The sequence below is a fragment of the Drosophila yakuba genome, chromosome 3L (genome assembly GCF_016746365.2).
Source record: "Drosophila yakuba strain Tai18E2 chromosome 3L, Prin_Dyak_Tai18E2_2.1, whole genome shotgun sequence".
NCBI classification, from domain to species: domain Eukaryota; kingdom Metazoa; phylum Arthropoda; class Insecta; order Diptera; family Drosophilidae; genus Drosophila; species Drosophila yakuba.
Window position 1 is genome coordinate 12259932 of NC_052529.2, and position 14773 is coordinate 12274704.

General features: G+C 46.5%; 6 protein-coding genes across 12 annotated transcripts; 4 read left to right on the top strand and 2 right to left on the bottom strand.

The window, feature by feature from the left end:
- The first annotated feature begins 758 nt into the window (after window positions 1-758).
- On the top strand, window positions 759-3134 carry LOC6533845 (larval serum protein 2). Its single transcript, XM_002094509.4, has one exon. The coding sequence runs from the start codon at window positions 795-797 to the stop codon at window positions 2898-2900; it is 2106 nt and encodes a 701-aa protein (XP_002094545.2). The 5' UTR covers window positions 759-794; the 3' UTR covers window positions 2901-3134.
- Window positions 3135-3439: 305 nt separating this feature from the next.
- LOC6533846 (differentially expressed in FDCP 8 homolog) lies at window positions 3440-5152 on the top strand. Its single transcript, XM_002094510.4, has 2 exons — window positions 3440-4266; window positions 4327-5152. The coding sequence occupies exons 1-2, from the start codon at window positions 3507-3509 to the stop codon at window positions 5040-5042; spliced, it is 1476 nt and encodes a 491-aa protein (XP_002094546.1). The 5' UTR covers window positions 3440-3506; the 3' UTR covers window positions 5043-5152.
- Window positions 5058-8007, bottom strand: LOC6533847 (protein KRI1 homolog). Its single transcript, XM_002094511.3, has 4 exons — window positions 7825-8007; window positions 6254-7758; window positions 6034-6197; window positions 5058-5968 (listed from the first exon to the last, which is right to left on the bottom strand). Exons 1-4 carry the CDS (start codon window positions 7940-7942, stop codon window positions 5167-5169), a joined length of 2589 nt encoding a protein of 862 aa, XP_002094547.1. The 5' UTR covers window positions 7943-8007; the 3' UTR covers window positions 5058-5166.
- Window positions 8008-8238: 231 nt separating this feature from the next.
- On the top strand, window positions 8239-8861 carry LOC6533848 (autophagy protein 12-like). The gene is made up of 3 exons (XM_015194799.3): window positions 8239-8398; window positions 8459-8595; window positions 8654-8861. The coding sequence occupies exons 1-3, from the start codon at window positions 8323-8325 to the stop codon at window positions 8774-8776; spliced, it is 336 nt and encodes a 111-aa protein (XP_015050285.1). The 5' UTR covers window positions 8239-8322; the 3' UTR covers window positions 8777-8861.
- A 2-nt stretch (window positions 8862-8863) lies between these two features.
- LOC6533849 (NADH dehydrogenase [ubiquinone] 1 beta subcomplex subunit 5, mitochondrial) lies at window positions 8864-9882 on the bottom strand. Its single transcript, XM_002094513.4, has 4 exons — window positions 9711-9882; window positions 9411-9640; window positions 9139-9245; window positions 8864-9079 (listed from the first exon to the last, which is right to left on the bottom strand). The coding sequence occupies exons 1-4, from the start codon at window positions 9793-9795 to the stop codon at window positions 8941-8943; spliced, it is 561 nt and encodes a 186-aa protein (XP_002094549.1). The 5' UTR covers window positions 9796-9882; the 3' UTR covers window positions 8864-8940.
- Window positions 9883-10215: 333 nt separating this feature from the next.
- On the top strand, window positions 10216-14746 carry LOC6533850 (rho GTPase-activating protein 68F). Of its 7 annotated transcripts, none has more exons than XM_039374831.2 (7): window positions 10217-10333; window positions 11441-11629; window positions 12512-12543; window positions 12623-12748; window positions 12822-12857; window positions 12915-13110; window positions 13172-14746. In XM_039374831.2, the coding sequence occupies exons 5-7, from the start codon at window positions 12830-12832 to the stop codon at window positions 14205-14207; spliced, it is 1260 nt and encodes a 419-aa protein (XP_039230765.1). In that variant the 5' UTR covers window positions 10217-10333; window positions 11441-11629; window positions 12512-12543; window positions 12623-12748; window positions 12822-12829; the 3' UTR covers window positions 14208-14746. The 7 variants fall into 7 exon arrangements, with proteins under 7 accessions (XP_039230761.1, XP_039230764.1, XP_039230765.1 ...); XM_039374833.2 differs by having other exon boundaries at window positions 12825-12857; XM_039374827.1 differs by lacking the exon at window positions 12512-12543 and having other exon boundaries at window positions 10216-10333; window positions 12804-12857.
- Window positions 14747-14773: the final 27 nt, after the last annotated feature.

Genomic DNA, 14773 nt, shown 5'->3' on the forward strand with positions numbered 1-14773 from the left:
TTGTTCTTTGTCGAGTCCGAGATTTGTTGTGTCGCAGCAACATGATGCTCCGTGTTTTGCAATTTGGGATATTTTTAGCATGGCTTGATAAAGAAGCGATCCGGCGAACAAAGCCGACTGCCAGTTATCAAGGATCTGCCTAGTAACACCTCAACTGACAGGTGATCTATGGCCATGTAATCCTAATCACTACTCAAGTGTGTTAATCAGAGGGGCCCGTCACCTGTTGATATGTGGAAACAAGCACCATCATCGTTTTAAGCTTCCAAAACTAAAAGTCATTACACAGCGAGAAAATAAGTGAGCCAATTCAGGTTTTTAATGACTATAAACTTTTAATGCAAATAGGAGTCACTTGTTTAGTAACCAATATGTATCCCAAAATAGTGCAATTGTTCTATTTTTGGCATTTTTTTATAGACTGCAACTCGTGATATTTGGACAGGTGGAGGGGGTGCCTATGGAGCGCAGCTGGAGGCGTATGTGGATCCTCCAGCTGCTGCAGCTAATAGCCAGTTCCCAGTGGCGTACTCTTGCGTTTAGATAATGCCGGATTGAACTGCGAATGTCCGCCTAATCGGAGGGCTTATCACCTGCAATTATGGATGGATGCAGCATGGGCGCTGAGATTCAGATTCTGAGCACCACGGGTCGATCAGGTCTGGTGGCGGCGGATCAAGGCTACGGATGCGACCGGTCATTGGCCGGATTGCAATCTGCGTATCGCCGATCCGGGGGTATAAATACTGGCTACCGATCAATGCAGCGGTACGATTCGAATTCGACTCGAGAAGATGAAGTCGTTCACGGTGATTGCAGTTGCGGCGGTGGCATTGCTGGCTGCTCTGGGCCAGGCCAAGCACCTGGACTCCAAGGTGGCGGACAAGGACTTTCTGATGAAGCAGAACTTCGTGTTCCAGATCCTGCAGCACATCTACCAGGACGATGTGTTCACAACCCCATTCTCCGCCAGCTACGTGGAGTACAAGCCGTGGGAGCATGTGGCCGACTATGTGCACCCAGAGATGTTGGAGCACTTCTTCGAGCTGTGGCAGCATCAGCCCTTCACCGATGACATGGTGTGGTCGGTGATGTACGAGAAGCACGAGGAGTATGTGGTCGGTCTGGTGCGTCTCTTCTACTTCGCCAAGAACTGGGAGACCTTCCAGCACGCCGTATTCTGGGCCCGCCAGCACGTGAACAAGCAGCTCTTCGTCTACGCCCTGACCATTGCCAGTCTGTTCCGTGACGATATGCAGGGAGTGGTCCTGCCCGCCCACTACGAGATCCACCCGTGGAGCTTCTTCGACAGCCAGGCTCTGGAATGGGCCGAGCACTACAAGATGCACGGCTTCCACCACGTCAAGCAGATGGACAACATCTACAACGTGGTGATCCGCACCAACTACTCCAATGTCCATGGCGCCCTCAACTACGATCACGATCTGGCCTACTACCTGGAGGATGTGGGCTTCAATGCCTTCTACTACTACTTCAACCTGGACTATCCCTTCTGGACCAAGGGCGGCGAGGAGCATGTCCTGAACAAGGATCGTCGCGGTGAGCTCTACCTGTACGTCCACTGGCAACTGCTGGCCCGTTGGTACCTGGAGCGTCTGTCCCACGATCTCGGCGAGGTGCCCGCCTTCAACATGTACGTTCCGACCGAATCCGGCTACGCCAGCAACCTGCGCACCTACTACGGCGTGCCCCAGTGGCACCGGGAGAACCACCACAGCTTCTACCACGAGCACAACTACGAGCACATCGAGCACGTGGAGATGTACACGCAGCGTGTGATGGACTGGATCCACAAGAACCAGAAGTTCGATGTGGAGACCATCAATGTGCTGGGCAACATCATCCAGGGCAATGCGGACAGCGTGGACAAGAAGTTCTACGGCAGTCTGGACAAGCTGTACCGCTTCATCGTGAACGAGGGCCACCACTATGGCCATGGAGACGAGAGCTTCCCCGGCCTGTTCATGCACTACGACACCTCCATGCGCGACCCCATCTTCTACGAGGTGTACAAGACCATTGTGAGCCACTACTGGCATCTGATGGAGACCTATCCGGAGTACCACCAGAAGGACTACGCCTTCGAGGGTGTCCACATCGATGCCGTCCACATGCCCGAGAGCCTCACCACCTACTTCGAGCACTTCGACTCGGACATCAGCAACGCCGTGAATGTGGAGCCCGCCGTGGAGGGTGCCACCGATCCGCTGTACAGCTTCGGCAGGAACTCCCACTACAAGGGATCCAGCTATGTGATCAAGGCTCGCCAGCAGCGCCTCAACCACAAGCCCTTCGAGTTCACCCTGGACGTGACGTCCGACAAGGCGCAGGATGCCGTGGTGAAGGTCTTCATTGGGCCCAAGTACGATGAGCACGGACACGTGATCCCGCTGGAGTACAACTACCAGAACTTCTTCGAGCTGGAGCACTTCAAGGTGCATCTGGAGGCGGGCGTTAACCACATCAAGCGCACCAGCGGTGACTTCTCCTTCTGGGTGAACGATCGCACCACCTACCTGGAGCTCTACCAGAAGCTGATGGACGCCACCAACAGCGACTACAAGTTCAAGCTGGACCAGTCGGAGGCCCACTGCGGTGTGCCCAACAGGATGATGCTGCCACGCGGCAAGAAGGGCGGCCAGGTGTTCCAGTTCTTCTACATGGTCTACCCGTACCACCAGCCCGAGGTTGCCCAGTTCACCGGCTACGATCCGGTGGTCAGCTGCGGCGTGGGACACGGATCCCGCTACGTGGACGCCCTGCCCTTCGGATTCCCCTTCAACCGACCGGTGAAGCACGACTACTACTTCGATGTCCACAACTTCAAGTTCTTCGACGTCAAGATCTTCCATCGCGACGAGCACACCAACGTGGTCTAGATCCTGGAAGCTGGATCCTGAATCCTGAACATGGATATGGACCCAACGAATACGAATCCCAAACGAGCAATATCATCACTACCAACGAACTAACGATATCGGATAGATTACTTGTTTTCCTTGTTATATCTTTGTCTGCATCCACTTACCCCATAGCAATCGTAATTTAACTTAGTTTCTTTCAGCTTGTCAGTCCACCTTGTGACCATCAAACAATAAACGTATTCAACACAAGTGTTTCTCTTTAATTTTTCAAATTCTATTTTTAGTTTTTGAACGCTATTCTCCTTTAATAGAATAAAAAAGTTGAACGATAAAAGTTTCCGTAACTGAAACTAGTTTTGCAGCTTATAGTTGTTGGTTATCAAATTTTAAATACCAAAAACGTTTAAAATTTGTTTCTTTAATTAGAAATACTTTAAAATATGTAAGCTGTTTTTAACATGCACCTTTTTTCTCTCACTGTAATATGATGCATTCCAGGGATGCGTGCACTCACCTGCAGCTTGCGGAACTAGTTCGCTCATTTGCACCACTGCTCGCTGCATCCCTGGTCAGTAGAAAAGAAAACAGACAAAAGACTTGTTTTGTTGTTCTGCCCCAAAAATGAGCTCCTGGCGAGACAGTCTCACCAGCATTCCGGGCACAGTGGCGCAGTTGATCAACGAGAGCGCCAACAACCTGTTGCACGTCTCCTCCTCGCTGGGATCAACAGTTGGCCTTGGAGGCTCGGGCTCCACTGGATCTGGATCCGAGGGCGGAGGCGGGGGCAGCGAGGAGAGTGGCCCACAAAGTGCGGAGTACAGGGCGTTGCCCATTCCCGCCTCCTTGGTGCGCGAGCAATGGCGCCTGATCTTCACCAGCGATGCCAATATCCAGGATCTTCAGGCGGCCATTGCCCACTGCAGGGATCTCGTCCTGCTGAGCGAGGAACTCAGCGAGGAGCGTCGCTGGCTGGTGCGACACTTGGTCGATCTGCGCTACTCACTGCAGGAGCTGGAGGAGGCCCAGGAACAGCATTCCCTCTCCTCAGACATGGTCGTAATGAATGCCATTCGTGCGGTGGTGGGTCATCACTTTGTGCCCCACCATCCGCATCACGGAAAACGGAATCGCCTGCAGGCAGCCGCCAAGAGGAACTACTGTGACCACTGCACCACCATCATTTGGAGCGTGGTGCAGAACTCGTACGTGTGCAGCGATTGCGGATTCTTGGTCCATCAGAAGTGCATCGATGGCGTCAAGAGGGTCTGTGCCCATGTTCTGGTTTCAGAGCGCCAGCATCCCATTTCCGAGATATGTCCAGAAATCGGTCTTGCCTCCCAGGGATACAAGTGCGCCGAATGCGGAACGATGCTAAATATAAGTAGGTTGCCGTCTGCTGTCTTCCCCTTCAGTTTCAAATAATTCGACTTCTTTCTTGTAGAAAATACCTGGGTTGAACCGCGATTATGCGACTATAGTGGATTGTACTACTGCCCTCGCTGCAACTGGAACGACAGCAACTTCATACCAGCCCGCATAATCCACAACTGGGACTTTTCGCCACGCAGAGTGTCGCGCACAGCGCTCCAAGAGATCAGGTTGTTCCTAAACAAACCGCTCATCCGCTTGGAGGAGGACAATCCCAAGCTGTTTGTGTTCGTTGAAAAGTTGTGTGCGGTAAAGAAACTGCGACAGAACCTGGTCCATATGCGCCACTATCTGGCTGCCTGCAAGATCGCCAGCGAGTTGAAGCTGGTGGATCAGCAACTAGGCGTCAGACGACACCTGGCGCAGTCAAATGAGTTCTATTCCCTAAATGATCTCAGCCAAGTAGAATCTGGAGCGCTCACCGAGTTCTTGCAAGGTGTTTTTAAGGCATTCAATGATCACATACGATCCTGCCCCATGTGCCTTGCCCAAGCGTACATCTGCGAGATTTGTAGCAACAACGAGGTGATCTTTCCCTTCGATGATGGCTGCATCAAATGTGATCAGTGTAATTCCATCTTCCACCGAGTTTGCCTCACGCGCAAAAATATGATTTGTCCCAAATGCATCCGCATCCAGGAGCGCCGCCTTCAATTGGATCGCATGAAGAGCACGGAAGATGATGATGACGGAGTGGCCACCGATGATGACGTGACTGCCGCGGAATAACTGATCAAATCAGAGTTTATTGTGCTGTGCTGGTTTTTAATATGTTATCATATGTACATAAAATGTAACTACAAAATGTAGAACTATATATATCAACTTTTATTCTTAAATTTATTCTAACTTTTTACTTATCTTTCTTACCATATTTTTCCCGCTTGTGGAATTTTCTGGGATTTATACCATATGCCTTTAATCGATCGTCGGTTATTCCACTGTTGTTATTTTGCTTGTTTTTCGCCTTAAAGTTGTTCGTTTTCTTTGCTGGGAAGGGAGCACTTGGCTTTTGGTTTGATTTCTTGAAGGGATTGGGACCGCTAGCGTTTTTGGGTCCCTTTTTGTTTCCCCCTTGATTTTTATGAATTGGTGGCAGCTCTTGCCTTTGATGGGACTTCAGTTGTGGCTTATTGAAAGGGTTTGCATTTCCACTTGGTTTTTCTGCGTTTGTAGGCGCAGTTTCCGTAGTTTTAAAAGCATTGTTTGACTTTGCATTTTTGTTTGTTTTGTTTTGGGGTTTTTGGAATCCATTTTGCACGTTTTTATCCTCGTTTTTGTTATTTTTAAAGGCATTATTGTTTCTTGTTGTTTCGGTGCTTTGTGCGTTGGCTTTAGTTTCCTGGTTTCCGTCATCTTTACCCTTTTTAGAGGAAGCAACGGGCTTTTTCTTGGAATTTTCTGCCTGAACATCTTCTGTTGATCCTGCCGGTTCCTCCTTTGTATCCTTGAGGACAGGTTCCTCTTTTGGAACCTTAGGCGCACTGGTGGCTGCTGCTGCGGCAGCCTTGCGTTTAAGGCGTTTCCTCTTCGATTTGGACAAACCTTCCGTCGAGACTTGACCATTTTCGGCTGGAGCTGTCGCTTCAGCAGCTGGTGTAGTCGGTGCTGTAGCCACTGGATTCTCTTCGGCTGGCTGCTCCTCGTCGTCAGAACTGCATGGGTTACAAGTTGTAATCAACACCCGTTCTACATTTAAAGGTTCTTTAAAATTACGTACCCTTCTCCGTAAAGACTTTTGAAGATCTTGCGCTTGAGGTCTTCATTTTTGGCTTTCATCTTGTAGAGACGTTGCTCCTTTTTCTCTACGTGTTCCGGTCTGTTTTGGACAGCCTTCTTCAAGCTAGCCCACTGGTTGAGCTCCTTGTTCTTGGCCAGCAAGATCTAGAGAACAAAAAGGATTACACACCGCATTATGATAAATTTGTTCAAAAATGTACCTCTTCTATCGTCAAACCAAAATCGTTTGGTGTGGTTTCCACATACTTAAATCGGCACGGTTGATCTCCGATGATATCCTCGCAGTCCATTTGGTAGTACTCATCGATGTACTCACTGTACGTCTTTTCGTCCTCAGGATTGAATGCAGGCTTTTCCGCCTGGATCATCTCCATGAAACGATTTCGCCTACCCTTGCGTCCTTTGCGACCACGAGTGTTTTCAATGAGCTCTTGTTGAAGCTGCTCCTTGGCCGTGGACGGATCGTAGTCGCAATCCATGTTGAAGTCGTCGTCCTCGCAGTGACCTTCATAGTCCTCATCATAACCCCCATTAGCGTGATGTTTGGGATCGTAGTTATCCCAATCTTCCAGCGCCAATTCATCGATATCCGAGGGACATTCAGGTTTCTCCTCGCCTTCATCCACATTGTAGTACTCATCGTCGAAGAGCTCCTGCATCCGACGATCGTGGGCCGCCGGGTCAAAGTCTTCCTCAAGTTCGTCGTCCCGGAAACCGAGCTCATCGTTGCCCGTGACCGCTTTTAGTTTGCGTATCTTTTCATCGATCTCCTTACGCTTCATTTCCTTAATGAGCTCCAGTTCCTTCATCTTCTGCTGTTTCTCCTGATCCTTGCGCTCCTTAAGCTCCTTGCGTTTTTCTTTTCTCTTGTCATCGGTGCGTCGCAAGGATTGTTCGATGGTGCGGGGATAGCGCTTAATGAAGTCCGCATCTGGTTCTTCAAAGCGGAAATTGTACTTGTGCTCAAATTCTGCCTGCTTCTCCAGTTCCTGTTCATCCTCGGAGAGCGGGGCAGCTTCTCCCACGATCTCATCGTAGGTGGGTATGGCGGACTCATCCGTGTTTGCATAGCCCTTGTTGAGGATGTAATCTCTCAGGAAACTTTCTCCCTGGGTGAGCTTGTTGCTGTTCCAGTACTGTTTAAGAGGCTCCAACTGCTCCTTGTCGGTTTGCTGAATTTCTGCTTGTTTTCCCGCCAGCCATTTGGCGAAGTCTGCCTCCTCGGCAGCTGTTTGCTCCTTGGTCTTACTGCGCTTCTTGAATATACCTCCAAATTCCTCATCCTCACTGTCGTCGTCCTTGGTCATCACTTTCCGGAATTCGGCTTTCAAGCGGCGCTCCTCCTCCACGGCGCTAGGTGACTGTGCTCGCTGAAGTTCCTCATGCTCTTTTTCCTGCTGCTCATCATCTGAGCTCTCGAACTTGCCATTATGTTCCAAAATAACCTTTCGTTCGTAGTCCTTCAAGGTGACTGGCTTAGGTTTCTTCTTCTTTTTTGGAGACTCCCCATCCTTATCATCTTCATCGCCGGAGGACTCACTGAAGAATTTCGTACCCTTGTCGTAAATACGTGGATCTTTACTTTTTAGCGAGGAAAGTGTCTTGAAGAAGTCCTGGTCGAATTTGGGGTCCACCTCGTCCTCCTCGGATGACGAGCTGTCACTGTCGAATTCCGATTCGGAAACATCCAAGCCACGATCCTTATCTGCGGAATATTAAGTGATATAATTAAGAAATGGCAAATGATCACAGAACCGGATTCTAAATTTACATTTCTGTAGAAGCTCTTTTTTGCGCAGGATGTTGTAGGTCTTGGCATAATCCTTGTTGGTGGACAACTGCAGATCCTCCCCATCGTCGTCGGAGCCCTCAAAGAGTTTATTATTCATAGTTTTGTTTATTTTCCTGGATTGTTTAATAAACTTCACACGTGCTAGAATAACAGCCAAATGTAATATAACATAGCCGATGTTATCGCTAGAGGTGGACAATTTAACTAACGTATTTTGCACGTCTTAAAGTTCCAAGTGAATGAAAAATATAATTTAGTAATTGAAACATACAAAAAAAAAAAGATAAAATGAGCTTCCTCAACATGATCTGATGAATTGCAGGACATTTTTGTTAAATAATTATTTGAATCGTTAAACTCGTGACTACTATCGATATTTTCGTCATAGTTTTCTGATCTCTAATTTATTATTTTATTTACAATTGGCTATTTCAATCCATTAACTAGGAGCTATTGCATTAGTCACATTCCATATTAATGGCAGAGACACCAGAATCCCAGGCAGCTCTGAGCACTTCCTCCTCCACACCTGCCGATAAGGATGGTTCCAAAAGTGAGAATCAAAGATAACTTTATATTTCTGATTGCTTTATCACAAAGGCTTTCTTATCAGTTTGCATCCTTCTGAACGCCACTGGCAATGTACCCATCATCAAGAAGCGAACGTGGACCGTGGATCCCAACAAGACAGTCAGCTGGATCCAGAAGTTTATCCACAAGTTTCTGAAACTTGATGCCAGCGAGCAAATTGCAAGTAGTAAACGATGTTCCGGGGAACCCTATCTTACATGTCATCTTAATTTTCCAGTTCCTGTACGTTAATCAGACATTCGCACCCGCCCCGGATCAGATAATCAAGAACCTGTACGAGTGCCATGGAACCAATGGGAAACTGGTGCTCTACTACTGCAAGAATCAGGCGTGGGGCTAAATCGATACGCACATGACTTTGCTAAGTCTTAAGTATTTATTCGACTACTGTGTAATTTGTAAATTATTAAATGTGAATAAGCTGATATTGTGGAGTTGATTTCACACTTTATTTCCCACAAAACGGGAGCCTAACAATGGTATTTAAAGAATAGTACAAGGGGTTTAGTCTCCGCGCAGAGCCTCCAGCTCGTCAGCAGCCTCTTTCGAAATCCTGTGGTATTTGGCCACCGATGGTCGGTAGTAGTAAGCCTGGTAATCGTTGCGCTCGGACATCTTACGACGTACTTGGTCCTCAAGAAGACTAAAATAAAATATAATGGTTAACAATGACATGTAACTGGTTTGAATCCATTGCCATACCGAATCTGGGCTTTTTCGTTCTCCTCGAACAGATAGTGCAGGGATTTCTCGTAGTTTTGCTGCTCCGAGTTCAACATGTAGCGGGAAATAAAACGCGAGATGGGGTGCTGGAAAATAAAGATAAATCTTGGAGTTACAATAAGTCCATAATTGTAAAAGTAAATTTGTATCTAAAAGCTCAATAATGCTGTTGTAAATGAACTATCAAGGTAGATGGAAGCAAAAATACCGTATGTCTGAGTATTAATATAAGCGTTCTGAATCTATCATACCTTCTCGTACTCCCAGTGCTTGGGCTCGTAGCCCTCGGGAATCTCGGCGAGCTGCGCGGGTCCCACAAAAATGTTCGCGTAGAGAATCAATGCGGTGACAGGGATGACGCCGAGCATTACGTAAAAGTGCATCAGATCCTTGAACTTGTCCCACTGGAAGCGGGATGGCTTGATGGTCATGTGGTGGTGTCCATGATCGCCTCCCATCCTGCGCAGCTGTTGCTGCAGGGCTAGAAATCCAGAGTATATGGTTGCGTAATGTGGAGTGTGTTTACGGCGGATAATCCACGGAGTGCTCACCATTCCGGCACGCGGGCTCCTGCAGGACAGCCCGGTAGCTGGCGAACTTCGCCGCCGGCGACAGCAAACGGCTCCAACCAACCATTTTAAAGTAGTTTTGCGTAAATCTCACGATATTTTGGAACTGGTCGTGTCAAAGTTGCGAGCAGCACGGCAAACGGTCACACTTTTGGTAGACCGTTTGACTGTTTTTATATATCGATAACAGCAGAGATGGCAGAGTGGGTTGATATTGGTCTGGCTGCTCAAGCACTTAAAATGTTTAAAAACAAAATAAACAAATTATTTAGATATAGATGATGCGATGAACAATAGATCAAAATATTTTACTACGACTATTACGATTTACATTTTGTTGTCTCGTGGAAAAAAATAATTGGTTTTGAAAAGCTTAGTCTTAGATGTTAATATTCTTTATCAAAGTAGATTCTAGCCACTACCTATACGTCTTTACGATATCTCGTGAAAATCCATTCGTGACACGAAAAAGTTTTTCGATTTGTGCTTTTCTGCAGCACTACTGGGCTCGCCAAACCAAAAGTTTATCATCACTAACCATCGACAAAAACAACGTCGTCTGGTAGTATAAAATTAACGAAGATTTTTTCCCGTACTGATAAAAGGTAGTTTCCTCGCAAAATCTGACTCACAAATAGAGTGAAAACTTAACTGATATGAGAAACGCAATCGGGATTGAAACAAATTCATCATTCGTATAAAATGTGACGATTTCTTGTGACTGATAAAAGTTTGTAACTTAGTATACAAAAAAGTAAATATCATTTACGACAGCTAAACTCAAATGCGCAGTTTATTTGCAATTAGTTGGTACTTGTAGCACAGATATTGCGTTTTTTCCGACAAGAAACTTGTGCAATTTTTACTCAACTCCTGCGTGTGTGTATGTGCAAACAGTGGCGGGACAAAGGAGCCTACTCCCTTTACAGTGGCGGCCTATAGGATCTGTAACCTTTTTAAATAGTGATGGCAGAAGGAGACACTACAGTGGCGGCACAAAGGATGTGTGCTAATCACAGTTTGCATTCGAGAATTAATAATTTATTACTCAGTTAAAAATCAAATCACGTATTTGAAATAAAGTCATACAAGCTGATTGTACAGTGCACTGTCTATAGTTTGAACACCTAATTTAATTAATTCTAAATTCATTTTGTAAGTCCCCAGTTTTTCAAGTGTAAAGAACTTCCACACTTTTGAATACTTCCTTTATATACCAACGCTATCAAAAGAATTTTTTCGCGACAATATATAACCATATTTGGCAAAACCAACTACGTTTCACTTAAAATTGTGCCTTTTCTATACATATATGTGCTTTTGTGAAACTTGTTGTTGAAATTGCGATAAGCAGCCTCTATATTTCATTCTGTGTGTGTTATCTTTCCGAAAAGCAATTCATTCGTCTTGAGACCGCAGTCATGGCCATTTTACATGTCCCCACTGTATGTACGCTTGTATGAACACAAGGAATGGAGGCGGTGGGCGTCTTTCAGGGCCAAGTTACCACCAAGACTTGGGGCAAAATCATTGATGTGAATGAATGTGAATCAGCAATGCCATATAACCTGTACTATATCCAATACCAAGAAATAACAATCGAACAAGCAACCCAAAACAACCCAAACAGCCAAGAAAACTAGCTGGCTAATGACGTCATCGATAGAGTACTGGCAACTGCTGCTTTTGGCTAATTTATTCTCACATTTCAGCCGCATACATTCTACATGCCAATAATCGAGCCCAACGACTGACTGTGAGCCACGTCCTGCGTCACCGCTAGTATTCCAATCACATCGAACGGTTAGCACCTGAATCCGCTGAATCCACTGAATCCACCTCCACCTCATCGTGCCCACCCGCCATGGACTCTCATTCGCGTTTCGCACCGAGATTACCAGGTAAGTCCGCCGATCAATCGGCCAAGTCATGCTTTTCGATTCGAATATATCTAGTTTTGATCTTTGGTTCTGTAACTGCTTAGCATTTTGAGCGCAATTGCCAGTGATTTGCCTTTTTTGAGTGCTCAGAAATGGTTCCCAAAACAAAGTTTCAATTTTCCCATTTAACTTTTACCCAACGCAGAAGATTACAAAAACGGGCCTAAAAATACAAGAAATGAGGGCAGGTCTTCCACAGTACCGTACCTCCAATCTGTGCTTCAAGTTTTGGGAGTCATTTCTTTGCGCTGCTTTATTTTCTTGTTTTCATTGCCGTATCGTAGTTTCGTTGAGGGGGGAGAAGAGCCCTCGTCCGAGAACTAACAGCTAAAGCCAGCAATTACGACTAATTTTGTGCCCCGACCCGCCGCCTTGCCTAACCCCCAACCGCCCCCTTAACCAAGTTCTTTGTTTTTGGTATCAAGTTGCGCTACTAACCCCATTTCAAACTGCATAATCCAGCCTATGTGGGCAGCACACCGTCTCTCTGTACATAATTAACTTGCATTTTAAACTATCCAAAGTGTTTGCTTGGTTTGTTGTGGATCGTATTTGTTAACTACTTTTCGCTAGCTGTGTTGTTGCCAATGTTTTTTACCAGGTGTTTTTGTGATCGTGTGTTGTTTGTTGCCCTAGCCTAAATAGTCTAATATCCCTAGCTTAGAGTTTCCTAATCGTCTCTGTTCTGTTCTGTTCAGTAATCGTAATTGTCTGCCAATTATATCGAAACCGTAAGACTCTTGATTAACCAATCAGATGCCAATGTACTTATCAAATGAAATTTCTCTGATTCATGTCTATTCACTTACTCAAACTCAATCCGAACTAAACTTGTTGCCTCAGGCCGTCAAAATACTTAACTGAAAGCATTACTTGTAAGATTACGTTTTTGGAATACCAGTCCGCGCCAGGAAACCTACGAGATTTATAAATGCCTTCCTCTCGCACCCCAAGGTCCCGCCATCAATCCGATCGTCGATAACTCGGATGAGCCCCAACCCAGTCTCTCCGATCTGCACGACTTTGAGCCGAAGCTAGAGTTTGATGATACCGAGCTGCTGGCCCCATCTCCCCTAGAAAGTAAGTGATACATTTGAAAGCCTTAAAGAATTCTGTACACCTTACTAAAACGTAGTCTCTGATTTTTTCCCAGAAGATGTTATGGTCGGTGATTTCGTTCTGGCCGAAGGTAACTGGGTGAGTCGATTCTTTCTGGCCAATGAGTAACGTTTCCCATTACGCATAGATCCAGAACTTGAACCAGAGGAAGATGTAAATCCGCTGGAGGACGACTTCGAGGACCAACTCAGGGAACAGTCTGAAAACTTTCAGGCCCCCAGAAACAAGTGCGATTTCCTGGGAACCGATAAGCAGGGTCGTCACATCTTCGGCATTTATGCATCCCGCTTTCCCGAAAAGTCTCAGCTGGAAGGATTTGTGCGGTAGGATCCATTTTCGAACTCATTTTTCTTATTAATCATCACATTTTCATCCGTTTAACAGAGAAATCATCAAGGAGATCGAACCGTTTGTGGAGAACGACTACATTTTGGTATATTTCCATCAAGGACTCAAAGAGGACAACAAACCATCCGCACAGTTTCTGTGGAACTCGTACAAAGAACTCGATCGCAACTTCCGGAAGAACCTGAAGACGCTGTATGTGGTTCATCCGACGTGGTTTATACGGGTCATCTGGAACTTCTTTAGCCCCTTCATCAGCGACAAGTTCCGCAAGAAGCTAGTCTACATCTCCAGCTTGGACGAGCTGCGCCAGGCGCTCGGCCTGAACAAGCTGAAGCTGCCAGACAACATCTGCGACCTGGACGACAAACTGAACCCCAGCCGGAAGCCATCGACACCGCCGCCCAGCAGCAGTATAAATGCATCCCGGCAGCAGCAGCACAAAATGGCGACGACGCATCAATTTGGTGTGCCCCTGAAATTCATCGTGATGAACAGTCCGTGCTTAAACTCCATTCCGCCAATTGTGCGCAAGTGCGTGGACTCGCTGTCCATAACGGGCGTGATCGATACGGAGGGCATATTCCGTCGATCAGGCAATCACTCCGAGATTATGGCGCTGAAGGAGCGCGTCAACCGAGGCGAGGATGTAGATCTAAAGAGCGTGAATGTCCACGTTATAGCCGGCCTGCTGAAGAGTTTCCTGCGCGATCTCGCCGAGCCGCTGCTGACCTTCGAGCTGTATGAGGATGTGACCCGATTCCTAGACTGGCCCAAGGAAGAGCGTTCGAGGAACGTGACGCAACTGATACGCGAAAAACTGCCAGAGGAGAACTATGAACTGTTCAAGTACATTGTAGATTTCCTGGTCAAGGTAATGGACTGCGAGGATCTCAACAAGATGACCTCCTCCAACCTGGCCATCGTGTTCGGTCCCAATTTCCTGTGGTCGCGCAGCACCAGCACCTCCCTGGAGGAGATCGCTCCCATCAATGCTTTCGTCGACTTTGTGCTGCAGAACCATAAGGACATCTACCTGATCGACGTCAATCAGCGCACAGTGTCCGTCGACTAACGACTGGCCAGCCACCAACAAGTCCGTAATTGTAAATTGTTTGATTTTAATGTTAGTCCTAAGTGAACCAATGGTTAGCTAATGAGAGCACACAAAACGCAACAGAAACTAGAGCTGAAGGCAATGTCGTGTATAAAGTGTACTGTAATCCTAAGTTCAATTTTAAACTGTGTGTATGTGTGGAACTGCTTGTAGCCCCAACTCCACGCCAACTCTCTCCCCCCAATCACAATTATTTACCCCCAATAAGCGCTTAATACGATTGATTTACCAAAGAAATTGCTTGTGTTCGCTCAGCGACGAACAGAAGAGAAATTCGATATGAGATGTTATTATTATACTACGTATTAATCCAACGCACATTCCCCCAAAACCGAAAACAAATCTTGGTTGCGTTGCTGAATGCACATGCCACGCACAAGTGGAGTTGTGGCGAACTCAAAAATCGTACTGTGTAGAGTCTTGAATTTCCTTATAGTCATACAAACAATTTTTATAAAATAACGATATTGTTAAAAATAAAGCAAGTGTTAAAACAACTAATTCGCCTTTTACGTTTCCATTAC